General features: G+C 41.0%; 1 protein-coding gene across 16 annotated transcripts in view; it reads left to right on the top strand.

Moving 5' to 3' along the window:
* Nucleotides 1-27,832, top strand: part of Lclat1 (lysocardiolipin acyltransferase 1) — a 144,274-nt gene that overhangs the window by 91,712 nt on the left and 24,730 nt on the right. For 3 of the 16 annotated variants that reach the window (XM_087553683.1, XM_087553685.1, XM_087553684.1), the window contains one exon: nt 11,977-14,897. The exons of the other annotated variants lie outside the window; for them this stretch is intronic. In XM_087553683.1, coding sequence (XP_087409809.1) covers nt 11,977-12,176 — 200 coding nt within the window. In that variant the 3' untranslated portion in view covers nt 12,177-14,897. Of the gene's footprint in view, nt 1-11,976; nt 14,898-27,832 lie in introns of those variants that run through there. 16 annotated transcript variants of the gene reach the window in all.

Here is a 27,832-nt window from a genome sequence, read left to right as displayed (position 1 = left end):
CGTTATACTTGGTATTCTATTACATAGAGTTAATTTCCAACAAGTCTGCATTGCACATCAAGACTGTGGTTCTTCTTAATGTTTCCAGTGTTAGAATTTCTATCAGCCAGTTTTAGTTCTGAGGTTTTGCCACAGGAACAGCTGGACAGGTTTGTGTCACTCTGTAGCAGTAGCCTCCAGAAGAAGAATTTTATCGTTGATCTGATACTGTTTCTCAATTACCATAAGTCAAGATGTGAAGAATGCCTACTCTAATGGAGGGAGGGCCTAATATAAAGTCTGCTGATTTATAGCACTGACCAAAGTCTTCAGAATGTCTCTATTATTACAGTTACCATTGTTAGAAATGAGTGAACATTTTATACTTGATGTAATTTACTCCCTTGAAACTTCTGTCTATCCCCCACATACTGGTGTCCTGTTAGGGTGTCTCTATTAAGGATAACAACCTGGAACTTGCTGATTACTGATGCCTATCAAATGTTTATTTTGAAATTTAGAATTGTGGAAGAAACATCTGTAAGTAAATTTTGTGGTGCTGCCTTTCTTTGTGTGACGACTTGTTGGAGTGTGTACTGACCATGAAAGTCTTGGTACATGCACTGACATTCTCACTGTTCTCCCTCTGAAGGCAAGAGTGAGAAAAGAAAGCACAGTAGAGGGTGTGCTGGAACCTAGCATGTGTCAGCTGCATGGAAACACCGTAGGGACAAAACTTATGGGAGGGCTGCAGGTGAGGATATGACGTGTGTGTGTGTAACAAGACTCTTAAGCTTCCTGTTTACATGAAAGTTTGTTCTCAGCAAAGGTCAGATTTTGACCTGAATAACTCTTAAAATCAGAGAACTCATTTTAACAGGAACATTTGGCTGCCTTTTGGCTTTGTATATAACTTGATTGCTGTGTTTCTTTTTTGGGTTTGTCCAAAAAAGGTTTATCTTGTTTGCTGTCAATTTGACATGTGTCTATCTGTCTTTCTTTCCTTCTTTAATGAAGGTTGTAGCTTATCTCTTTTAGCCCTTTTGGCGTTGTAGATTTTATTTGTTCTTATTAAAAACATTCTTTCTGCATTCTTTTTTAGATCATATGCATTAAAAAAGTCTAAGATTTGCAGTATTGTGAAATAATGCTAAATACTCTCAAGTCTTGATAGTATGTGTGTACATATAAAAAAACAACACCAAATGTATAAATTGTTACTTGCATTCTGCTTAGGCTATCTTATGTATATCGTACAATACGAACTGATTTCTATATTGCCATGCTAATTTAAGAACCTCTTACAAGAGCCTTAAATTTGCGTGATTTCTTTTTGCCTTCGACCATCAACATTGTCTCTTGCCAGGGTGATTTCTTGACGTAAGGACTGAAATATTTTTGTCTCGCAAATACGTATTTGTAATGTCTTACGATTTATTATATTTAAAATCTGTATTATATGGTTATAATACTTTTAAACAACTGGCCTTTGGCTGTGTGACAGCACTACAAAATTTCTTAGCTTTAAAATCCTAGGTATTTGTATTGCATTATCTATAGATTAAGTGTACTTAGATTGAAGTGAGTTAGTCTCCCCAAACTCAAGATAAAATTATATTAATGTGGGATCCCATGGAGATACTGGACAGAGCTTTTCAGTACAGACATTTTAAAAACCCCTCATTCATGGGTATTTATGATATATCATTTCTGTTTTCTTAGAATTTTAAATGGTCTTTACCAGAAGATAAACTAAATGAAATGTGGTCCCCAGTGCCAACGTCAAGTGTGTGCTTAGGGCTTGATGGGAAGGCATGGTGCTGTCCAGGCTGAGGAAAACAGAGTTAGTCAGACATTCCTCAACCAGTGCATCAGGCTTTCCTGCTTTCCTCATTTCATCAGGTCTTTGTGATTCACAGTGGCCGTGAGCTTTATTCCCTCTCTAGTCTCTCGTCGTTGGCATGCCTGGCCACCGAACTTCTGCATTGGTAGATGGAATGGATGTCATTACAGAAGACCTAGTAGCCCAGCCATGGCACAGCGCTGCACAGGAGTTCTTACTCCTCCTGTCATGAGTTCCTGGAAATTATCCTGAATCTATAACCCATGCGCCTAAAAAGGATTTGACATTTTTTTTTTAGAGTTATAAGATTGCATGTCTTCATAGAAGAGTGTCTTAAAGTTCACAGTAAGCTTTATAATGTTAAATTTAAGACTCCTCTGACCTCCATGAGCCTATGCACATACACATATGTACATACAAACATACAACATACAATTCAAACAAATCTTTCAAGAAAGTAAAAACCTTTCTCATCTGTAAAAAGCATCTTTATTCTATTATTAGGGTTCTTTTTTAATTCAGGTGTATTGAAATAGCGTCTGTGTTATTTTTAATGGAGGCTCATTTGAATAATTCAGGGATGAACAGTGGCAAGGTCTGAAGTAATGAAGAAACACTGGGACTTTGGCTTTGCTCTGAAAAGATGAATAGAGAGTGTTAGCTGGTCTGGATATGCTGTTTTTATACTTGTATGGATTGAAGGTATATATGTGTGAATAGTCTTAACAAAAACGTCTTTGTGACTATATGATTTTGTGTTTACTTTTAATGAATAATAGCATGCCTTCCCTTCAAGGCCTGTATATTGTAGTTAGTGCCATAGGATCAAAGTATGCTGGTGACAGCATCAGCATAAAAAATTGTGATGAACACATTTAGAAAGTGTATGGTCGAGTAGTACAAAGTGCTATGGTGTGATCAGTGTGTAAAGTGTATGATCCAACAGTACAAAGTACCATGGTGTGATCAGTGTGTAAAGTACAGTATATGATCCAACAGTACAAAGTGCTATGGTGTGATCAGTGTGTAAAGTACAGTATATGATCCAACAGTACAAAGTACCATGGTGTGATCAGTGTGTAAAGTGTATGATCCAATGGTACAAACACAAGGGCTTGAGTTTGGTTCCTCGGCACCCACGTAGTACACAGAGCACCATGGCACAAGCCTGTAGCCTGAGCACCCAGGAAGCAAAGACAGAGGAGTCTCTGGGCCTTGTGTCCAGCCTGTCAGCATTGATGTGTCCATTAATGAGTGTGGAGGCTCAGCAGGAGACCCTGTCTTTAAAAAGTGGAGCTAAAATTGATTGAGGAAAACACAGGCCTTGACAGCACACGTGCTTATGTGCATGTGCACCCAATGCGTGCACACATCTCAACGCACAGACATATATAATGAGTTACTAAATAGAGCAGGACCATTATTACAAGCAGATTAAGACATAAAATTAGGGAATTAGAAGTGAAATTGGGTCCTGATGATTTGAATGGAAATTTTGGGAGGGTGTCGTTGCTCAGTTAGAGATACTGTGTAGAGACTGACCTGGCCTGGCTGGAGCCCAGCGTTAATCCTTAATATTAAAGAGTTAGAGAAGTTAGGGTTGGGGATTTAGCTCAGTGGTAAGGCCCTAGGTTCGGTCCCCAGCTCTGAAAAAAAGAAAAAAAAAAGAGAGTTAGAGAAGTTAAGTTACAAAAGTGGTCTTAGTTGTCATGAAGTTTATCTTTAAGCAAAACAGAAAATTAAAGGAATAGGAAACCATGTCATTTGTAAAGGTAGCAGCTCTGACTGTAGATACTCAGGACGGGTGACTAGCTTGTCCCTTCTCACTATTCTGTGACAGTAGATACTCAGGACGGGTGACTAGCTTGTCCCTTCTCACTATTCTCTGACTGTAGATACTCAGGACGGGTGACTAGCTTGTCCCTTCTCACTAAGCATTTACGACTTGTTTTTGGCTTTGTCATCTTCATCATTATCCCAAAATAGTGCCTTGTTTTCAGATTTCTGCAGTAATTATGTTCCATTTAAAGGAGACCCAGTGAAAGTAATTATACCCCATGATTTTTACATCTCTTTTGAGCCACAAATGAGATATTTACAGAGCTGTGATGACGTATAGTAGGAGTAAAGTATGATTCATCTTGATTCCAAAGATGTTAGACAAGAGTCACTGAAGAAATGCATTATTTATCTCTTTACAAAGTGGATAGAGATTAAAGAAAAAAAAAACCTTGTCTTTTCTACAAATGGTCATATTTTATATCTGTAAGCTTTGCTTTGGTCTGAATCAATCTTTACAGTAGTAATGAGTCTGATTGAAAGGCTGGGCACACACAAAGGATGGGTAAGCTTCCTGTATGTTATCTCTCAGATAACTGGTTTCTAGGAGCCAGGAATACCCTGGGGCCTAAAATTCTGAAAGAATCCTTTTAGTACAACAATGATCATAGTTTTGGTGACCTTAGAGAATAAGGTGCACAGGACTGAAGTACCAGAAGCCAGAGTGGAGTGCAGTGAAATGATGTTAGTGGAGTTATGTGTAAGGGAGTTTGCTGGTGAGGAGAAAGTAAGGGTGGTGTGGAGAGCATAGTGTTTTTGTAGGCACTTGTGCCACCGTGACTGACTTTGTATGTAGGTCTTGGGGTTTTGAACTCAGATCCTTAGGCTTGTACAACAAGCACTCTTTTCTTATTCACTAGCTAGCCTTCAGTATGACATCCAACTATATCATCCTCTCTTGTCTCTTCTCCAAATCGTCCCTTTCTTCTCAAACTCTCTCTCTCTCTCTCTCTCTCTCTCTCTCTCTCTCTCTCTCTCTCTCTGTGTGTGTGTGTGTGTGTCTGTCTGTCTGTCTGAGAAACCTATGATGCTGGATCTGGTTTATTTTAAATACAATAGTTTTCAGTTTCATCTTTTTTTTTTTTTTTGTAGATGACATAATTCATTCTTTTGGGGATGATAAAATTTGGCACTTTCTTTACCTATTTACTCTGTTAGTATGTACCTAGATAGACTTCACAACTTGGTTATTGTGACTAGTGCCTCCATAAACATGAACACAGAGGTGTCTCTTGTTAGTCTGATTTAAGATTCCATTGTAATCCAGGAGCAAAGTTCCTTGATCAAATGGAATTTCTGCTTTTCTTTCTTAAAATATGGTGTGTGTGTGGGTGTGTGTGTGTCTGTCTGTCTTTTCCTTTCCTTTTCTGCCTTGTTGAGGTAGGGCTGTTCTTGTTTCTGTTTCTGTGCTGTATTCTCCAGGCTAGCGGGCCCACAAAGGTGCTAGGCAAGTCTCCCGTCTCCTGTTCCCATGTCTCTCTGTCGCTGTAGATGTGTACTGCAGTATCTGTCTTTTTTCAGTGGCTACGTTCCCTAGAGCCCCATCTGCAGCCCCACTTAGTTCTTGAGAACCTTGCTCACTCGTTGCTTTAGTGCTTTAGTGCCATTGTGGAGTCACTTCTGGTCTTCAGGAGCTGAGCCCTCAAGTTAAGCCCGTGTTAACTGCTGTGTATCTTAAGACTTTTGGGACAAGAATCATGGGTCTGTCTTCAACTCTGCTATCTCCTCAATGCTTCTTCTTTCTACCCACACACCCAGCCCAGCTGTACTCATAGGGCAGCCGTGCTAACTTGGCCTATGTTTAATAATGACTGACTGAAGAAAACAAGCCCACTACATACAACCAAGTTGTGTGAAAGAGCACTAGGAAATTTGTCAGAATTCTCTACTAGGTTAATAACCCTTGAATATCAACTTGAAAAATATTATTGTATACAGATGGATAAATTCTCTTGCCCAACAGAGTGAAGTGTATTTGTAGGTGGTTATCTTAACACAAGGGCTTACGGTATCCAGTATTTATCTCATCGTTCTCTTAGCCATCAGCAATACTCTCGCAGTAGTGCAGTCCACTACTTATCTTCTTTATACACTATATACAGCATTTAGTTTGGCTTCTCTAAATGGATACTGATGCCATAGTGCTTATAAGCCAGAGATATATATATTAACTAACTAACTAGCTAGCTAGCTAGCTAACTGACTGACTAGCTAGCTAACTAACTAATTAATTATGGTTACTGTTCTATTGCTGTAAAAAGACATCATGACTCAGACAAGAGAGAGAAGGAGAGACAGAGGGAGAGAGGGGGAGAGAACAGAGGAAAGAGATTGTACGAGGGGTTGTCAGGCTTTTGAAACTCAAGTGATATACCTGTTCCAGAAACACCATACCTTCTAATCCTTCCTGAGCAGCCCATTAATATGAGCCAAACACTCAAATATATGAGCCCAGTGGGAGCTATTCTCATTCAAACCACTAGTCACCATGTTATGGTATTTTTTTCACCATACCTCTGACTTATCCACTTGAATTTGAAATATATATGCATGTATACATATATACACATACACACGCGCGTGCGCGCGCGCACGCGCACACACACACACACACACACACACACACACACACACACACATTATTCTTGTTTCCCATCCCACTTGTATTCTATATTCCTGTATTCTATCTTTTTTTTTTTAATTAACTTGAGTATTTCTTATATACATTTCGAGTGTTATTCCCTTTCCCGGTTTCCGGGCAAACATCCCCCTCTCCCCTCCCCTTCCTTATGGGTGTTCCCCTCCCAACCCTTCCCCCATTGTCGCCCTCCCCCCAACAGTCTAGTTCACTGGGGGTTCAGTCTTAGCAGGACCCAGGGCTTCCCCTTCCACGTATTCTATCTTTTGAACTGTACCCTTACCAGTATCCGCAGCAACTTGGCCACATTGCCCTGAGTAGAGCACACGTGGCAGAGGCAGAACCCTGAACCTAACAGTGGTCTTCCTTCTCTAGGCCTGCATTGGCTTTGACTCTGTTGGAGAAAATCCTCCAAACAGCCAGATTACTGCCAACGTAAATTCTTGTAGCTGTGACAGGTACTTTGTTGATGGAAGCAATAGATATTTACTCTTAAAAATCTGGATGGTAAATGCCTGCGCTAAAGCAGATGGATGGCTAAGAAAACAGTGAGAGGTTTTGAATACCTTGAACCATTAAGTTAGGATAATCACCTTCAGATAGTCCAGGTTTCGTTTACAAAGGTGTATGTATGCCCACACATACATGTTTATTCATAATTGTGTCTGCTTTATCTCTGTGAGTCAAAGCAGAGGGAAATATAACTACACGGTACAAGCGTGTATTTACTTTGAGGTGGGCTTTGTAGTCCAAGATGGAGCTCAGTGTCACCCACCTTGGCCCGCCAAGTGTATATTGCAACTGCACGCTGCTGCGTCCATCAAGGGTGCACTTTATTCAGAAATGTCATAGTTACTCCCTCTATTCTTAACATTTTTCCTTTTAATCCATCTCATGCCTTTGGCAGATGTTTAGTGATAGGCCAACATTCGTCCTTGCCCTTCACCCATATGTGAAGGGTCCCTGGTAATAAATCATGAAAGCTCAGGTGTGATCCATGCTGCTTTTACATTTAGATGACTATTGTTGTTTTATTTTAGGAAATTACTTTGCTTTGAAAGAAAGATGATAGTTCCGACTTCCCATGAGCCAGAGGGCGCAGCAGCAGCAGCCTTGACGTGGTTTTGCTGGCACACTGGATTTCACTTAAGCCATCCTTCACTCTCAGAGTTTGTCTTGAGAGACTTTTGTAATCCACTTTGCCTACGGGTGTTTGGACTAACTTTTTAAATTTTTCATTTCTATTTTTATATGTATGTGTTGGAATATTTGTTTAGCTACCTCACCCTACCTTCTAACCTTGTTCCACCCTAATCCAACTCCACAACTCTAGGTGGGAGAGAGAGGCTAGAAGGAAGGGGAACATAGACCTTTTTAGGAGTATCTGGTACCTAGGGGCAGGTCCAATCTTCATTGTCAAAATATTCAGAAATTCAGCAATAGTAAACCGGCAGCCAGCAGCCACCACAGGCCCTCTTGGGGCTCTCTCATTTATACCTTCTCTAGAGTCCCCAGGATTAAATTATCTGTAGCTTGAAGAAATTATATCCCTCCTAGGGTATGAGACAATCATAGTTAATGACAAACTGAAGCAGCCCTATCTCCTATACCAAGGATTAAAGCAAACATATTTATAAAACATAACTGAGTTTTTAAAGAAACCACAATTCTTACTATGTGTATGCCCTTGCACAAAATGAGTTTATATGTAACATGTGCAGTAGCCTGTGGAGTCTAAAAGAGGACATTGGGCCCCTTGTAGTAGAGTTACAGGTAGTTGTGAGCAGCCACATAGGCACTAGGGACTGAAGCACACCCTGTGCCGGACAGCAAATGCCCTGACTGCTGAGCCACGGCTTCAATCGCCAGAATCTGGGGGTTTTGTTTTGTTTTGTTTTGTTTGCATACTTCACCCTACATAAACTTGTGATTCAGAACATTTGTGGGTGAAGATGTAACTTGAAATCATCACTTAAAGTTTTTCAAAAGATATTTGTTTTCAACTTCTATCATTGACCTTAAAATACTCTTAACCAGAATTTTTAATGGGTGCCTTTTGATTTCAGAGTGAAGATAGTAGCTTCATTATTCCTTCACTGAAAGCACTTTCGTGGGTGGCACAGGGAAAGCACTGTGTGTTTAAAAAGTGTTGAGTGAAATAGAATAAAAGGTTTGACTTGCCCTACCAAGAGGCAGGAGACCTAATTATTCCCCACTCATGCATGAAATTGGGCCTAATAATATTCCAGGAGAGATGAGACAGGCTCTTACCTGGAGGAGTAGGACGCAAAAGCAGAATGCATTTACTTTGGGATGGAAACTTGACACATCATCATCTTTGCACATCACTGTGCAAAGCTCAGTAAAAGTTTGAGGAGGTGAAAATATATTCAACATACAGATTACTGATGGTGGTTCATCACATATGCAAAACACTTAGACAGTTAAAGGTGCCACGTAGCATATTTTTAAAAGGGTAAGTGCTAATAAGCCAACATTCAACCACCAGCCAAGGCCAGCATGGCTCCTGTTGCTTATTGAGATGTTACACATGCAGTCCACTCGAGATTCATGACATCACAGCATTTATCAGTCATTAGATACGTGAATGCTACTCTCATGGTTTAGGGCATGGCCAAATGGTTCAGGGGTCTGGCATGCTGGCTTAGCAGATGAAGGCACTGGCCCCTAAGTGCCGGGATTCACGTAGTGGAAAGGACTGAAAGCCTGCAGGTTGTTCTCTGGCTTCACTTGTTCTGTGGCACTTCCTCTGCCAAACAAAAGCAAAATAAACCAATAAAATATGTTTTTAGAACAATTTAAGGACCAGTTTCCATAACTTAACTTGGAGCTATTGATAAACTGATGATCAGGTTACTTAAAGGCCCCCATTGAGTCTGTAAATGAAGATGTTTGTCTCACGATTGTCAAGATTGTGACATCTATGTGACGAGCTTAGCTCAGTGCCGGGACCATATTATAGTCATTCCTAAATACAGCATTCACCGTGGTTATTCCTGCTTATCTCCTGAGCTCTGAGATTGAAGTCGATAGTAAGAAGTGTTTTTTGTTTGGTTTGTTGTTGTGTTTGTTTTGTTTTAAGGCAGGGTTTCTTTCATTGTATAGCCCTGGTTATCCTGGAACTTGCTTTTATAGACCAGGCTGGCCTCGCATTCAGAGATCTGCCTGCATTGGTTCCTGAGTGCTGGAATAAAGGCAAGTGCCACCACGGCCCAGCTAAGCAGTGAATTTTTAATTGTTTTTGTCTGCCTATCAACAGCCTGTGAGCGCTGTGCTAGCCAGTGATACAAGTCTATGTATCTTTTTTTTTTTAATCTATGTATTTTCATACATGTGTGTATGTGATGCCATAGCTTAAATTTCGGATTTTAACAACAACAAAAAAATCTCTATCAGTTAACTAGAGCATTCTAAATATGCCAGGTTGTTTCTGTTAAGAGAGAGCTTTTGGAACTATTTTTATCACATTCTATACCATAGCAGGCTTCTTTAATTCTTGCTCACCACTCTTTACGGATGTTAAAAACAATTAAAAATGCACCATACTATATTGGCTTTCTTTGTTGTAAATGCGTCAAGTAGTCTATGAATAACTACACTCCTTATCACCTACGTTTAGTGCATGCTTTTCTTAGACAGTTTCTTTCAGTCTGGTCTGGCAGTGCCATTTTGTAATCTCAACTCCTTTGGAGGCTGAACCAAGAGGATCACAAGTTCAAGCCTTGTCTGGGCTTCAAGGTGATCTCTCCTACCACACCATTAATGGTGTGAGGGTTACTGGTTGTCTTTATGATCCCAGATCTTGCCACTGGAAATAGCATGCCCTAAGCACTCTATAAAGGGGGACACGTGAATACCAGCTACTCTGGTTTCCTCTCTAGTCTCTGTAGCCCAGCATGTGTCTTACAAAAACAGGGATGCAGCAGTAAGAACAGGATGGAATTCTGAAAAATAATAAGAGAGAATTTTCTTTTTCCTACCTTAGTTATGTTAATGTATTGCAAAGTTCTATAAATGTGACTTTCTTAATTCAAAATTAATTATATTGTTTCTTGGACTGAGCTGAAGTATATCATTTCTTTTATGAAGTGGGGAGCGGTTACCCAGCAGAGTAAATAAAACTTAGGAAAGGTTGTATAGTCCATTCATGTATTTTAATAGCATTTGTTTAGATACACAAGTGACAAGGGCCATCTGTCTATTCTCTCTAGTCTCTTATTACTGCCAGCCTACTACGAGCACACATGCAGCACACTTGTACACAAACACAGACATGAAATGTAAAAAAAATACATCCCTAAAAAAATTAAAGAAACTTCTCTTACTAGTTAAAAAAACCGAAGTGCCTGGCTTTTCCCCTCGCCAACTTAGCTTTTGCTTCAAAAGAATTGAGGTGGCCATAGCAGGTAGGTCTCCTCTGGTGAGCCTGTAGGAGCTTTTTGCTGACAAGCAAAGGATGGGCAAGGAAGTGGCTTTAAGAAAGCTCATGCTGGTGGATGAGCGCCTTTTGCTGTTCTGTTACTGGATCTCACCAGCAAGTTTGGTGCAGATTCCTTGGGAGAGTTAAGTTCGTTCATTTTGTGTCAGATCGCTGGCTACACAGAATTGCAACATATAAGATAAGGCTTTGAGATGTTCTGTTGTGATTTTGTCTTTGAGTAAATCAGCCTGAAGTTGAGGCTCTGGCCACCTGTCTCTTGTCCCTGGACACACCTAGAGCCATTCTGTGTCCTGACCCTTTTCCACAGTCATCCTCTCTGTGCCTCATCTTCCAGTAAGAATATGTCACAGACCTAGGCAATGTGATTCTCCAAATTAAAGAAACACACATTTGGCATCAGCTCTGATTTACAACTATAAAAGACAGGGGTGACTCTGGGACTGGCAAGTGTAAACATTAAAGCTTCCTTCCTGGCCGCTCTTTGAAACACCACATTGGTCCTTGCATACTGTTTTCTGGACATACCTCTCACCACAAGATCAATTCCAGCTCTTCAGCCTTTGATTCAAATTGACAAATTGTAAAATTTAGAGAAAGAGATGGGGTGCGTGAGTGAGAAGTGTGCAGCTGCCTCTCGGGGCAGTGAGATCAAATCACGACGTAGGCTCTGAGGGTAAAGAATTGCACTAGTTCCACGCTTTCTCCTCCTCCTCCTCTGTAGAGCAGGGGTTTACCATTCCTCTGTAAAGGAGACCTAGTATTCGGTGAAATAAATAGTACATAAGAAAGTTAGCATTGATATACAACCCAAGATATTGAGGAAACTTAGAACAATCCCTGTCCAGAATAAATACTTAAAATGGCCTCTGAGTACTTCAGTTTTTGCCCTTTGTCATATATAGTAAAGTTTCAAGAATTAGGTAAACGTTTGTAGGTGGAGGCACGATACAGTGAAGGAAATCTGAGAGAAAGTGCAGTGGTCCAGCAGCAAAGCTGAAAGCTTCTGTACAGGAGAATAACAAGGGTCTAGAAAAGCAGACATTAGCAACGTGTCAGAATGCTCCAGGTACTACTAGCAGAAAAAGCGAGAGTCCCTTAATTTCTGAGAAAGTGGTTTCAGAGTGAGCAGAGCCAAATTCTCCAGCAAGTTGGGAGGAAACAGCATTTAAGCATTCAAGATTCCCTAGGTTTATTAAAATCCTTACTCTTTCTTAGTGAGATGCCGCTACACAGTCTACCAGAAGAATGAAGGGAACAGCCAAGAGGCTGGGAAGAGAGCAAGAGCATCTTACAGGGAGCAGTCCTCAGGGTGGAAACAGGAAAAAGCCGAGGTAACAGGTGCCCAGCCCTGGTCCTCATTCATTGGACCAGAAGTGGAGTGGAAGGCTCCAAGGAGAATTTTCCCAAGAAGATGAAACTGATAAGCTAGCTGATGTTTGAATACATGGAAAGAGAGGTGTACCTTTGGCATATCATTTAGGTATGAATACTTAATAGGTCTCTAGAATATTCGGCAAAGAGAAAAGTGAGGTTAAGTGTAACTTCTGAAAAATGATTAGTGGGACAGAAAAGAAATGTAACTGCCTTTCACGACCACTGTGAGTATTTCAGAAGATAAATAGCTATTTAATGTGCATGGTAAGTTGTGACCTTATGAGATTGAACTCTATTGGGACCGGGAAGGGATGCGGTCTTTCTCCTCCCTGGGGTAGCAGAAGTACATGTACCAGAGGCTTTCTGGTTAGCTAGGAAGTGATTGTTCTTTCTGGGTCACCATAATATGACCTTTCAACCTCCTCTTCTGTGCTTCAGCATCTTGGAAGGAGCAGGGTCAGACAGGAATTTGTGATCTCTCTGTGGAGCGGTAGAGTGGCGGCTTCAGAGAAGAGGCTGAAAGGGAGACAGCTGCACTCGTCATGGTCCAGTCACTGAACATTTTAGGCTGTGCAGGCATGTGCTTGCTTTACAGCTCTGTAACTGAGCTAGAGAGAACAGATGAGTGGGTCAATGAAACTTGAAATTGAAACTTAAATGTCGTAGTACCTTCATGTCTCCTAGTGTTCTGAGAATTTCATCATTTAAAAGAAAACAAAAAACAAAAATCTATTCTTAGTGCACAAGCTCCTCAGAAACAGGTACAGGTGACCCATGGGTTGTGCCTTACTGACCCTGCCTCAGCCACCCAAAGAATATCACACACTTTTTAGACAAACTAAAGAGCAAGAGCCTAGGCATGAGAGGCAGACTGTAGTCTGCAGCTTCCTCAGGTGAGAAGGTTTCTTCCCCTGTGCTAGCTTCCCTGTGTGCTTGCAGTGTTCCTGCAGGTAGAAGGCCCTGGGTCCCTTCCAAGGACCTGGCCATTTAGTTCTCACCTTACACGGACCTCTAACAGTTAAAGGAGCTATTCAGATAAAGTCTGCAATGTTTCCAAATTCATTCCACTGGGTTTGAAGACAATGCTTGGGGGGAAAAAAGGTGTGTGTGTGCCTGTGTGTGTTTTAAATTAAGCATTTATAGTGCCAAGGTTTGCAAAGACTACTTACTAGCCTAACCGTGTTTGCACACAGCAGTATTTTCTAATTTAAATTCAGTCATAATCTCCAAATTGCCCTAGCTTAGACTAGTTGAAGGTATAAACTCCATTTCATCTCATTTTTGGCCACTTGCATGCAGCTGTCAGTGAGTAGTCTTGACGTCAAAAGTCTGTCTCTTTCATTAAAATGTTAATTTCATAGCTTTAATTCCCTTTGTGAAATATACCACTGCAGGACAGTATATGCAGATGTATTGTAAGGCAGACTAGTTTGCATGCTGTGTTTTTGGTTCATTTCTCTAGGTTTTTTTTCCTCTTACTGCTATTCTTAGAAATTGCTTTAGTGCTTAAAATGTGTTCAAATATATAAAATAGATATGTAAGCCAATTTCAGACTTTCAGAATTAATTTAAAAGAGTCCAGAAAGCTATTTTCCTCATCAGGAACAAAATTACCCATTCTAAGAATAAAGCATGTTTCCTTTCCGCCTGTAGCGCTAAGCTGGTCTTGTGGCAGTGGCGATGAACTGAGGCCTGAATGAGTCCAGTGTCTGGTAGAAAAATAAAGAGCATAGTCCTCATGGTCCTCCAAGGGCCCTGTTTTACCTTCCCCTGGTTTTGAAAGGGAACCAATATCAAGGTTACAATTTGAGTTCTGACTGATGACCCACAAAAGGAAAGTTAACTGAAAACACTAACCAAGGGACTTTCGGTGCTCTCATGGAGGAAGCTAAGGCTGCCTGGGTCACCCCCAAAATAATTAGGATAGTTACACCCTGGAAAGTAGAGGCAGAAGCCTTCTAGAAAGGCTTTTGTCCTAGGGTCTTTGCTCATTTCCATGCTTGCCATTGTCCTCCATCGATGACACTGGTGTTTTCTGGTTAGTCTTCTGGGCTGCTTGCCTTTCTTTCCTTTTCTGGTCTTCTTTGTAAAAACCATTCCTCACAGGGCTGTGAGCACCACGCAAGCTGCTCTCCCTAGTGGCTGCTTGGGAGTATATATACCTCCCTTGGTGACTCAGTGTCCTCTGGCTAATGGTTTTCAGATGCATGCTTCTGCTTAGCCTGTCTCCTCCCATCTGATCTTCCCCATGTCTCCATAAAATGCACTGAATATTTATTTTAGATATTGTTTCACAAAGTCAAGTAATGTCTATTATGAACTTTCTTCCTGTCTTCTCTTTTTTCTTAAGAAGTGCCATCATTTTTGCATACTCTCACACTAGAAATGTCCCAGGAAATGGTACACAGAAGTTGAGTGCAGGGCACCAAAAAGTTCTTCTTATACTGATGAGTGCCAAAAATGTTTCATGTTCTAGGCCAAACCTCCTGCAGATTTAAGTTTTCCTTACACCTCATGATATCTATAAGAGTCTGTTACCCATTAACAGTGAAGCAGTGAAATTAGAATTAGCCTTCAGTTAGGTAGACTTCAGCCACCACAACAACCACACAGAGACTGATGTTATCCGTCTTTGGGTTTGGGGACTAATTTAATGGTATATGCCTTTAATCCCAGTACTCAGGAGGCAGAGGCAGACTGATATCTGAGTCTGGTTTATACAGTTCCAGGACAGCCAGGTCCACGCAGAGAAAGCTTATCTCAAAAAAAAAAAACAAAAAAAAAAACAAAAAAAAAAACAAACCCCAACAACAAACTATCCCTTGAAATATCCAAAATTAACGTAATTCTAGAGGGCCCTGAAATCATTCTCTTCTTAAGATAATAGTATCTAAGTTACAACCTCGGGAAGATTATTACTTATTGGCTATAAATAGATCTCCTGTAGTTACTTTTTAAAATACAAGTTTAGATAATAGCACCTCACTCAGAATTCCTGTTGGGTGGATCTTGAAACTCTTTTCTCAGTCATTACGAACGATTAAAAGCTCATAGTTAGATACACGAAGAAAAGGACTGTCTTAATTTTCTAGCTGATCTTGACCCAGGATTGGGTTCCCTCTGTCTTGACATTCTTAGTCTCTTTAATAAAAGGATTTAAGAATGGACTCAATTTTCTAAGTGTTGTTTGTGGCGGTGGTTTTGCTTTTGCTTTTTAGAAAGCTGCAATCTCAGTAGCTGCCTAGAGAAAGACAGACAGACAGACAGAGAAGAAAATGACAGTTTAAGATGGCACAAAGGTCAGACACATGGCCAACCAGAGCCTTATGTCTGAGAGGGAAACTTGAAGGAAAGAGTAAGGAAGTGCAAAATGTTGGTGAAACACAGCAGTTTAAGAAATGAGAAATGAGAAAAGGAAGAGTTATATTTTCCTAAGCGATGCAGAAAGGTGGGCAGGCTTACAAAGCTACATGGCTGTAGCCCAGCTACTGCACTGGGCGCAGATTCTGAGAGGAAAGAGAGACTCTCATGAGATGACTGATTATTCCACCTATCTCTAAAGCTTGTCCAAGGTGAGTCCACCGTCCTAGAATTGATCCCTTACATAGTGATCAATACTCGGCTGGAGTGTTAGGTCTATACCCAGGCTGCGGTCCCCTTCTCTCTACCCCTAACTTCTCCATCCATCCATCTGTCTGTCTATCTACCTATCCACCCACCCATCTCTACCCATCTGTATCCATCCATCCATCCATCCATCCATCCATCCATCCATCCATCCATCCATCCATCCATCCATCCTTCCATCTATTGGTAGGGAGAGGGAGTTGAGACAGGGTTTCTCTGTGTAGCCCTGGTTGTTCTAGAACTTACCCTGTAGACTAGTTTGACTTCAAACACACAGCGATCTGACCGCCTCTGCCTCTTGAGTGCTGGGACTAGAGGTGCCCCACCACCTGGCCGGAGTATTTTCTTGACCAGGAATTTTTCTACTCTGACATTCTGAAAATATTGGCACAGGTCATTCCAGATAGCTAGGGCATAAGACTTATGAGTGCCCCAGATTAAAGTCACTATTTCAAAACCTAGTTTGTTTCAGTGAAAATGATTGTCACTAAGTTTGAGAAATCTTCATGAAGGCAAACAGGCAGGACAGCCACCTGTCTAGCAGTATTGAGTAATTATCCGTCGGGATTGAAGAAAGTGGTGTAGAAACAAAGGTAAAATACTCAGACGTTGCCCTTGAATAACTAGTGTAGTCTGGTAAAATTTCTGAATGAGTTGTGAAATTTTAAAAGCAATTAAAGTCCACAAGATCTGTGATATTTGAGGCAGTTTCAGATATTTGTTGTCATTTAGGTGCTTCCTTGCATTTTGGCAGCTGGTTATGTGACTTAATATAAAACCATTCTGAATACTAATTGGGTCCAGAATGACTGGGACCCCTTAGTGTAGACAGCTTAGTGTGAAACTGATTTGTGCCTTGCATTTTGACCAGGATCATCAGTTCCCCCAACACAGTGAGCCTCCATCTATCTGTGCTCGCCCCAGAATACTGAAACAGGTAGCCCTAGAGTGAGTGGACTAGGCTGTTCTCTAGCTGAAAAGCACATCCACAGGGGTGAGTTCAGCTTTCTTTGTAAATGTGCAACCCACTGTTTCTGAGTGAGTCTCATGAATGTCCTCTTCAGCAAACAACACAACACGCATTTATGTTCACACACACACACACACACACACACACACACACACACACACACACCACACACCCCTACACCTACCTTTATGGGTAAGAAAATTGGAAGTTTCAACTAAAAAGAGATGTGAAAGGTGTCAGATCAAAGAGACTTGGATTCACTCTTGAACTGACCTAGTTGAGGCAGCCATTTCTGCACTGCACATTAGCACTTCTGTTTCTAATGGATGGGTTTTCACCAGGTGAAAATAGACTGCTATAGAGGCCCAAGGACACAGAGAGACAGCAGCCCACACATTTATGTGACTGTTCTACTCCTTGATAAACGCAAGTTGGGTTTTGTTTTTTGGGTTTATTGTTGTTGTTTTGTTTTGTTTAGTTTTTTTACAGTGAGGCTGGATATAAGAGAATTTAGTAAAAAACAAAACAAAAACCCAGGTTCATTCATTTAGATAGCAGAATAGAGGTTAGTGTCTGGGGGTAAAGTTCTTGCTGTACAAACACAAGAACCCAAGTTCAGGCCCGTGTGCTGTCACCATGCACCATGTATACTGTGCGTATACCCTCATTGCTTGGTGGATGAAGGACACCATTGACACTTCAGAGAACTTGTCTCAAAAAATATGACAGAGAATGACCTTTAGTCTTCAAACTCTGATTAACTAAGCTTGTGGTTAAAGGATTTGTTAGATTTTTGCTGTAATAAAATTAAGATACTTAAGTTTGTCTAAAGAGTTTTGCTGGCAAATATAAATAGTATAAAGACCAATTGTATCTTTAAGGTGTTAGCATTCAGAAATTGTGCTCATCAGGAATATCAAAGCACAATGCAAGAACCTTTACTTCAGTCCTTTTCTGTCATACAGAGCCAAAAAGCCCTGGGTTGTGGGACCTGACTTCATAATCTCATCCTTCCTTAAGCCAGCCTCAGATCTTGAAAAATCATGTAATTCCTCTTCCAGTTGAAATTGAAAATGAGAATTCTGAACTGTCCTTTTCTTGACATTCTCCAGGGCCTCAAGTATTATAGGGGCCTAGGTTGCAATCCGCTCCTCACTGGTGTAATAGCCAAGTTAGTGCCAACTGTCAGGCCCACTGTATGGGGATCCTGTGAATGATGAGGAAAACTGTAGGAGAACACCAGTGTGTGCCTTTCCTGTGCAGCTTCTTTGCTCTCAGTCCTCACTGTACAGAAAGATCTGCCTCTACAGGTGTTTGTATGAAGAGTGTGTTCTAGGACATCATGGTTAAGAAGGCCAGGCAGCCTGCCCTCAGGGGTCTATAACCCAGTCTAAGAAATACTGCTTAGAGTAATACTGTCTCCACCCGAAAGAAAATGGAGCATTCTGGAATTGAGGCTCAGGTTTATGGAAAGGGCTAGTACTGTCCTCCCAGAAAGCCTCAGCATTCAGGTGACTGACCCAGCATAAAGAGCACCATTCATAATAGTCAAGATTAAAGGGAAATGGAGGTCAAAGCACGGGCACTCCTGTATTCTGAAACATTTGATAGGTATTATTTGACCTACATCCCAAAATTAAATTGTTGACAGAAAACCACAGAATTCTAAATAATCTTGTGTTTGGAACTTTTGTATTATTCCAGCTTAGAATAGGTTTTACTGGCCATGAAAGCCATTCTTCCCTTCTTTTCTCTCATTCCATGGAATATTTGAAATCTGTATTGTTCAGCCAGGCAGTCACCTATCTCAGGTCTTAGAGGAACTTGGGCAGTATGGCAAGACCCTATCTCCAAAAAGAAACAAATGAACATAAAATATATTGTCCCATGGCTGAGGTAGAGAAGGTGACCTTTAAATGCTGCCCCTGTCCTTACAGCTTATCCTAAATACGCATTCTACAGACAGAATGAAGGTGGTCAAGATGGGAGGAGGGGACTGTACCAGACCTGGTTTTCTTCCAAGGTGTCTGTCACTTAAGAATACTAGTAATAAGTTACTACCGCAGTTTCAGGGGACAGAGTTCACCATAGTCCTTGGTTTCTGGGGCTTCACCATTACTGGCATGGATGTGGTCACTTGTACAGTTTTTCCTGATACCCCTTTTTCTTATATTGTTTCTTTCATCTTCCATAAACAAATCTTTCTACTAAATAAGTATTTCTCTTGCTCGTGTTCCTTCATGTTTGGCTATATGCTCCTGTATTATTTTTATTTACTTACACAAATAGGATTGTGATCCCATCTTTTTCTTGATGGCATCTCAAAAAAACTATTTATTTATTTATATTTTTATTTTTTGGCATTTTGTTTTTAACAACATTTGTTCATGTCCTTGGCTTCTGTTAAGTGTCTTCTCTCTGGTATACTCCTTATGCATGTCTGTCTCATTTACTAAAGCTGCTAAAGACAGATGTCCATCCAGGAACCTCTGTCCTCCATAGTCATTAGCACATGAACACCCTATTAGTTCTTTTTATGTGCTGAGAACTCCCTGTGGGTACTGCCCAAGAGTAGAACGGTCGCTGGAGGTACTGGCTGGCTTTGTGTGACTTGCTCAGTACTCCCTCCAACTTGGCTGTCCTTCGAAGGCTCTCACTGCTCTCTGAGGGTTTGCCCACACTTCTGCCAACGTGTGGTATTATCTTGCTTTCTGTCCCTTGCCACTAGAACAGATTAAGATGGAAACTTGTGGCTTTGATTTCCTGTTGTCTAATATTTTTTGGGGGGCACATATAATTGTTTAATATACATTCTTATTCTTTTTTTTCTATGTTCATAGCAGATTTATCTTTTTTTTATTAACTTGAGTATTTCTTATATACATTTCGAGTGTTATTCCCTTTCCCAGTTTCTGGGCAAACATCCCCCTAATCCCTCCCCCTCCCCTTCTTTATAGGTATTCTCCTCCCCATCCTCCCCCCATTGCTGCCCTCCCCCCAACAATCTAGTTCACTGGGGGTTCATTCTTAGCAGGACCCAGGGCTTCCCCTTCCACTGGTGCTCTTACTAGGATATTCATTGCTACCTACGAGGTCAGAGTCCATGTATAGTCCTTAGGTAGTGGCTTAGTCCCTGGAAGCTCTGGTTGCTTGGCATTGTTGTACATGTGGGGTCTCGAGCCCCTTCAAGCTCTTCCAGTTCTTTCTCTGATTCCTTCAACGGGGGTCCTATTCTCAGTTCAGTGGTTTGCTGCTGGCATTCGCCTCTGTGTTTGCTGTATTCTGGCTGTGTCTCTCAGGAGCGATCTACATCCGGCTCCTGTCGGCCTGCACTTCTTTGCTTCATCCATCTTGTCTAATTGGATGGCTGTATATGTATGGGCCACATGTGGGGCAGGCTCTGAATGGGTGTTCCTTCTGTGTCTGTTTTAATCTTTGCCTCTCTATTCCCTGCCAAGAGTATTCTTGTTCCCCTTTTAAAGAAGGAGTGAAGCATTCACATTTTGATCATCCGTCTTGAGTTTCATGTGTTCTAGGCATCTAGGATAATTCAAGCATTTGGGCTAATAGCCACTTATCAATGAGTGCATACCATGTGTGTTTTTCTGTGATTGGGTTAGCTCACTCAGGATGATATTTTCCAGTTCCAACCATTTGCCTACGAATTTCATAAAGTCATTGTTTTTGATAGCTGAGTAATATTCCATTGTGTAGATGTACCACATTTTCTGTATCCATTCCTCTGTTGAAGGGCATCTGGGTTCTTTCCAGCTTCTGGCTATTATAAATAAGGCTGCGATGAACATAGTGGAGCATGTGTCTTTTTTATATGTTGGGGCATCTTTTGGCTATATACCCAAGAGAGGTATAGCTGGATCCTCAGGCAGTTCAATGTTCAATTTTCTGAGGAACCTCCAGACTGATTTCCAGAATGGTTGTACCAGTCTGCAATCCTACCAGCAATGGAGGAGTGTTCCTCTTTCTCCACATCCTCACCAGCATCTGCTGTCACCTGAGTTTTTGATCTTAGCCATTCTCACTGGTGTGAGGTGAAATCTCAGGGTTGTTTTGATTTGCATTTCCCTTATGACTAAAGATGTTGAACATTTCTTTAGGTGTTTCTCAGCCATTCGACATTCCTCAGCTGTGAATTCTTTGTTTAGCTCTGAACCCCATTTTTTAATAGGGTTATTTGTCTCCCTGCGGTCTAACTTCTTGAGTTCTTTGTATATTTTGGATATAAGGCCTCTATCTGTTGTAGGATTGGTAAAGATCTTTTCCCAATCTGTTGGTTGCCGTTTTGTCCTAACCACAGTGTCCTTTGCCTTACAAAGCTTTGCAGTTTTATGAGATCCCATTTGTCGATTCTTGATCTTAGAGCATAAGCCATTGGTGTTTTGTTCAGGAAATTTTTTCCAGTGCCCATGTGTTCCAGATGCTTCCCTAGTTTTTCTTCTATTAGTTTGAGTGTATCTGGTTTGATGTGAAGGTCCTTGATCCACTTGGACTTAAGCTTTGTACAGGGTGATAAGCATGGATTGATCTGCATTCCTCTACATGTTGACCTCCAGTTGAACCAGCACCATTTGCTGAAAATGCTATCTTTTTTCCATTTGATGGTTTTGGCTCCTTTGTCAAAAAGCAAGTGCCCATAGGTGTGTGGGTTCATTTCTGGGTCTTCAATTCTGTTCCATTGGTCTGTCTGTCTGTCTCTGTACCAATACCATACAGTTTTTATCACTATTGCTCTGTAATACTGCTTGAGTTCAGGGATAGTGAATTCCCCCTGAAGTCCTTTTCTTGTTGAGGATAGTTTTAGCTATCCTGGGTTTTTTGTTATTCCAGATGAATTTGCAAATTGTTCTGTCTAACTCTTTGAAGAATTGGATTGGTATTTTGATGGGGATTGCATTGAATCTGTAGATCGCTTTTGGTAAAATGGCCATTTTTACTATATTAATCCTGCCAATCCATGAGCATGGGAGATCTTTCCATCTTCTGAGGTCTTCTTCAATTTCTTTCTTCAGAGTCTTGAAGTTCTTATTGTACAGATCTTTTACTTGCTTGGTTAAAGTCACACCAAGGTACTTTATATTATTTGGGTCTATTATGAAGGGTATCGTTTCCCTAATTTCTTTCTCGGCTTGTTTCTCTTTTGTGTAGAGGAAGGCTACTGATTTATTTGAGTTAATTTTATACCCAGCCAGTTTGCTGAAGTTGTTTATCAGTTTTAGTAGTTCTCTGGTGGAACTTTTGGGATCACTTAAATATACTATCATATCATCTGCAAATAGTGATATTTTGACTTCTTCTTTTCCGATCTGTATCCCTTTGACCCCCTTTTGTTGTCTGATTGCTCTGGCTAGAACTTCAAGAACTATATTGAATAAGTAGGGAGAGAGTGGGCAGCCTTGTCTACTCCCTGATTTTAGTGGGATTGCTTCAAGTTTCTCTCCATTTAGTTTAATGTTAGCAACTGGTTTGCTGTATATGGCTTTTACTATGTTTAGGTATGGGCCTTGAATTCCTATTCTTTCCAGGACTTTTATCATGAAGGGGTGTTGAATTTTGTCAAATGCTTTCTCAGCATCTAATGAAATGATCATGTGGTTTTTATCTTTCAGTTTGTTTATATAATGGATCACGTTGATGGTTTTCCGTATATTAAACCATCCCTGCATGCCTGGGATGAAGCCTACGTGATCATGGTGGATGATTGTTTTGATGTGCTCTTGGATTCGGTTTGCCAGAATTTTATTGAGTATTTTTGCGTCGATATTCATAAGGGAAATTGGTCTGAAGTTCTCTTTCTTTGTTGGGTCTTTGTGTGGTTTGGGTATAAGAGTAATTGTGGCTTCATAGAAGGAATTCGGTAGTGCTCCATCTGTTTCAATTTTGTGGAATAGTTTGGATAATATTGGTATGAGGTCTTCTATGAAGGTCTGATAGAATTCTGCACCGAACCCATCTGGACCTGTGCTCTTTTTGGTTGGGAGACTTTTAATTTCTGTTTCTATTTCTTTAGGAGTTATGAGGTTGTTTATATGGTTCACCTGTTCCTGATTTAACTTCGGTACCTGGTATCTGTCTAGGAAATTGTCCATTTCCTTCAGATTTTCAAGTTTTGTTGAATATAGGCTTTTGTAGTAGGATCTGATGATTTTTTGAATTTCCTCTGAATCTGTAGTTATGTCTCCCTTTTCATTTCTGATTTTGTTAATTTGGACACACTCTCTGTGTCCTCTCGTTAGTCTGGCTAAGGGTTTATCTATCTTGTTGATTTTCTCAAAGAACCAACTTTTGGTTCTGTTGATTCTTTCTATGGTCCTTCTTGTTTCTACTTGGTTGATTTCAGCTCTGAGTTTGATTATTTCCTGCCTTCTACTCCTCCTGGGTGTATTTGCTTCTTTTTGTTCTAGAGCTTTTAGGTGTGCTGTCAAGCTGCTGACGTATGCTCTTTCCTGTTTCTTTCTGCAGGCACTCAGCCGTATGACTTTTCCTCTTAGCACAGCTTTCATTGTGTCCCATAAGTTTGGGTATGTTGTACCTTCATTTTCATTACATTCTAAAAAGTCTTTAATTTCTTTCTTTATTTCTTCCTTGACCAGGTTATCATTGAGTAGAGCATTGTTCAATTTCCATGTATATGTGGGCATTCTTCCCTTATTGTTATTGAAGACCAGTTTTAGGCCGTGGTGGTCTGGTGTGATTCTGATAGGTCTGCCTTTATATGTTACTTGACCTTTTTCCCTTACTGCTTTTAATATTCTTTCTTTATTTTGTGTTTGGTGTTTTGACTATTATGTGACGGGAGGTGTTTCTTTTCTGATCCAATCTATTTGGAGTTCTGTAGGCTTCTTTTATGCCTATGGGTAGGTATCTCTTTTTTTAGGTTAGGGAAGTTTTCTTCTATGATTTTGTTGAAGGTATTTACTGGTCCTTTGAGCTGGGAGTCTTCACTCTCTTCTATACCTATTATCCTTAGGTTTGATCTTCTCATTGAGTCCTGGATTTCCTGTATGTTTTGGACCAGTAGCTTTTTCCGCTTTACATTATCTTTGACAGTTGAGTCAATGATTTCTATGGAATCTTCTGCTCCTGAGATTCTCTCTTCCATCTCTTGTATTCTGTTGGTGAAGCTTGTATCTACAGCTCCTTGTCTCTTCTTTTGGTTTTCTATATCCAGGGTTGTTTCCATGTGTTCTTTCTTGATTGCTTCTATTTCCATTTTTAATTCCTTCAACTGTTTGATTATGTTTTCCTGGAATTCTTTCAGGGATTTTTGTGTCTCCTCTCTATGGGCTTCTACTTGTTTATTTATGTTTTCCTGGAATTCTTTCACGCATTTTTGCGATTCCTCTCTGTAGGCTTCTTCTTGTTCTCTAAGGGAGTTCTTCACGTCTTCCTTGAAGTCCTCCAGCATCATGATCAAATATGATTTTGAAACTAGATCTTGCTTTTCTGGTGTGTTTCTATATTCCATGTTTGCTTTGGTGGGAGAATTGGGCTCCAATGATGCCATGTAGTCTTGGTTTCTGTTGCTTGGGTTCCTGTGCTTGCCTCTCACCATCAGATTATCTCTAGTGTTACTTTGTTCTGCTATTTCTGACAGTGGCTAGACTGTCCTATAAGCCTGTGTGTCAGGAGTGCTGTAGACCTGTTTTCCTCTCTTTCAGTCAGTTATGGGGACAGAGTGTTCTGCTTTCGGGCGTGTAGTTTTTCCTATCTACAGGTCTTCAGCTGTTCCTGTGGGCCTGTGTCTTGAGTTCACCAGGCAGGTCACTTGCAGCAGAAAAGTTGGTCTTACCTGTGGTTCCGAGGCTCAAGTTTGCTTGTGGGGTGCTGCCTACGAGCTCTCCGTGGAGGCAGCAACCAGGAAGATGTGCGCTGCCCTTTCCGGGAGCTTCAGCGCACCATGGTTCCAGATGGTGTTTGGTGTTTTCCTCTGGTGTCAGAAATGTGTGCAGAGTGCATTCTCTTCTGGTTTCCCAGGCGTGTCTGCCTCTCTGAAGGTTTAGCTCTCCCTCCCACGGGATTTGGGTGCAGAGAACTGTTTATCAGGTCGGTCCCTTCAGGTTCTGGCGGTGTCTCAGACGCAGCGGACCTGCTGCTCCTGGTCCCTCCTCTACGGGAACCCAGAGGCCGTATACAGTTTCTTCTTGGGCCAGGGATGTGGGCAGGGGTGGGCAGTGTTGGTGGTCTCTTCCGCTCTGCAGCCTGAGGAGTGCCCACCTGAGCAGGCGGTGAGGTCTCTCTCCCACGGGGTTTGGGAGCAGAGAGCTGCTGCGGGCCGGGATCTGCGGGTTTGGAACTCCCGCTAACTCTCCTGTTGTCTAATTGAAAAGGGGTTTTGTATGTCTGCTATTTTGTGAGTTTCTTCTCATCGAACTGCCTGTTTGTGTCTTTAATGTTCCTAATGAGGTGTTGTGTGACTCGTTCATTTGTACTAACTAGTTGCTCATTCGTACTAACTAGTTCTTCCTCTCTGTGTGTTTTTTAAATCATTTTAAGATATCACAAACATGGTTTTATTATTTAGTTACTGAACAGGTTTGTTTGTGTGATTAAACACAGGCTGTCTTTGGCTCAGGCAGGCCCTTCCGCCCTGTCTGCCTGCTGCTGAGGCTATAGCCTGGCCGCCATGCTGTCTTAATATAATCATAGTGATAATCTTTGCCTTGCAACCACAAGTCCTTAAAGTTTTGTTTAAAGGGAAGTCTTCCTTTCCCAAGTGTTCCTTGGCCTTCAGTTTCTTCTGTTAACAGACAGATGTAATGCACTCCTTTCTTCTTGAGTCCTTCCACGTCTTGTTTGGTAGTCATCTCCTTTCGTTTTTCCCAATACCGCACACTAAACAGCTTGTTATTCTACCCTGCTTTGTGATGTCATCTTTACTATAAAATAAGTTCTCATTTACCCATGTGCCTGGCTTTTGATTTTATTCTGTTACTTTGCTGTTTCTTCTTTTTTCCTCTTAAGACATCTGTTGTTTGTTTCTCTCTCTGTAGCCATTGAAAACCTATGTCCTCTCAGTCTCGGGAACTGGTTCTGTCTTGTTTTATCCAGAACAGTTTGGACATTCCCACTTATCTTTCTCTGAACTCAGAGCACTTATTTCCTGTCACTCTCACTTCTCTTCTCTTGAAATTTTGTATTTTTATTCATTTCCTGTGTTATTGCATACTCTTCCTATGTTTATAGCTTGTATTTCAGCTGGATTAAAAACTTTGAACAGGCATGGGATTGCTTGCATGCCTTTGAATCTGTCTTGGCGATTTTAACTAACAAGGCACCAAGCTTATCACCAACCATGATTTAGTAAACTCCCGTCTGTTCTCTGATGAGTGCATGAGATTATAGTAACTAATTGTAAGCAGATGAGGGCAAGAAGCAGTTTAGGAAGGAGACACAAGCATGGTTTCTATATGCACAGATATGAACATCCTGTAGGATTTTTTCCCTCTAATTTTTAAACTTCCTATTACACTTGACTTTCTCTATATTGTAAAAGAGAAAGCATAAATTTACCAATTCTCTTTATCTTTCCTCCTTTAATTTTAGTAATTGCATTTTATTTAGGTTTCTTTAATGAATTGTGTGAAAAGCTATGTGCTCAATCAATCATGTACAGGGTAAAGCAATACATTATAATTAGGATCCATTATCATTTAATTAGGCGTTCCATTATTGAATTAGTGCCTCTGGCTTCTCCTGGTCTCTGACTAATCCTGAAACAGATTCCTTTTCTGTGGACAAATATTAGCTTGTAATAATTAGAGTATTCATCCAAGCTAAAGCTTTTCATGAAATCTCTTTCTGATGAAGGCAGTTCCTCAAGTACAGGCTGATTTAATTTAATATGATTCATTCACTTATGAATCAAGTGTGGGGGAATTGTTAGCACTAGAATACTGGCCATATTGAGATAATCTTTACATTCACAGGTCTCTGGGGTATTTAAGATCTTGTCTTAGTAGTTATGCAAGTCTAGGTGTAATGTCACACTGCTAATTCGAGAATACTATAATTGCTAGAACAGGCTGCCATTGAATACAAATGCTGATCCTGTTCTGTAACATGTTGGAGGCCTAAAGTCATTGCCTTCCTGTGTTGGGTTTGAGAGTTGACTTTCGTTCCAACAAGGTGGTTCTACACATTTAATGTGCCTCTTCTATTTTTACCACAAGTGCAATGTAGCTATAGCTGTATACCCTGAATTAAAGGTCTCGTGGACGTGAACATAACTTGGTAGGGGTTTGGTTAAGCAGTAAATCACTAAGCAGTGTCCTAGCCCTTTCTTTAAGGCTGCTTGACTTAGTCATTATTGCTTCCTTACCCATCATGCTTCTGCCTTTCTTCTGTCAGTGCTGGCTGTTAAGTGGGTGTTAAGTTTCATTGGTGGGATCCTTTAAGCTCGCACCACCATCATTTCCCCAGTGTTTTTTCCTGCTTTAAGTCTGGTCGCATCTCCTGCTCTTAAGCTTTAGTTCGGTCTTTTTCTTCTGACCTCCTGTCCAGCCTTTTTATTCTTGGTGCTTTTAGTTCAAACTCTTTCCCCTTATATGTAAATGAAAAGGTTTGCATTGCTGCATGAATAGGGATGAACTTAAGCAAACTAATAATATGAAGCTAAAACATGTGCTCTGATTTGCTTCAGGGGGAAAAAAGTCCAGAAAATGCTGTGCCAAGGAAGGCCATTGTAAGCAAACTGAAGGATTAGTCTCAACTGTAAGCTTCAGGAGGCCTCGGGCAGAAAGTGTGTGTGTGTGTGTGTGTGTGTGTGTGTGTGTGTGTGTGTGTGTGTGCGGGAAGCCTGCACCTGGGTTCATCCTGTCAGCAGAGGGTGAAAGGAATACCAGGAGAGGGAATAGAGAGAGACTTTGACATCCATTTCCCTTCTCAGGTCCCATTTCCAGCTGTGCACCATAATTAACATGTTTCTGGGAACCCTGAGAGTACCCCCCCCCGTCCAGTCCCCCTTCTTTCTTCTTCATCCCCCCACTCCTTACTCCCTCCCCCTCTCCCTCTCCGTTGTGCCGTTTTCTGCCCTTAGAAGATGTTCTCTGAAAGCTGCCATACTAGAAACCTAAGTTGAAAGGA

The sequence above is a fragment of the Rattus norvegicus genome, chromosome 6 (assembly GCF_021556685.1).
Source record: "Rattus norvegicus strain SHRSP/BbbUtx chromosome 6, alternate assembly SHRSP_T2T, whole genome shotgun sequence".
In the NCBI taxonomy this organism is placed as follows: Eukaryota; Metazoa; Chordata; class Mammalia; order Rodentia; family Muridae; genus Rattus; species Rattus norvegicus.
This window is presented reverse-complemented; position numbering and strand designations above follow the sequence as displayed.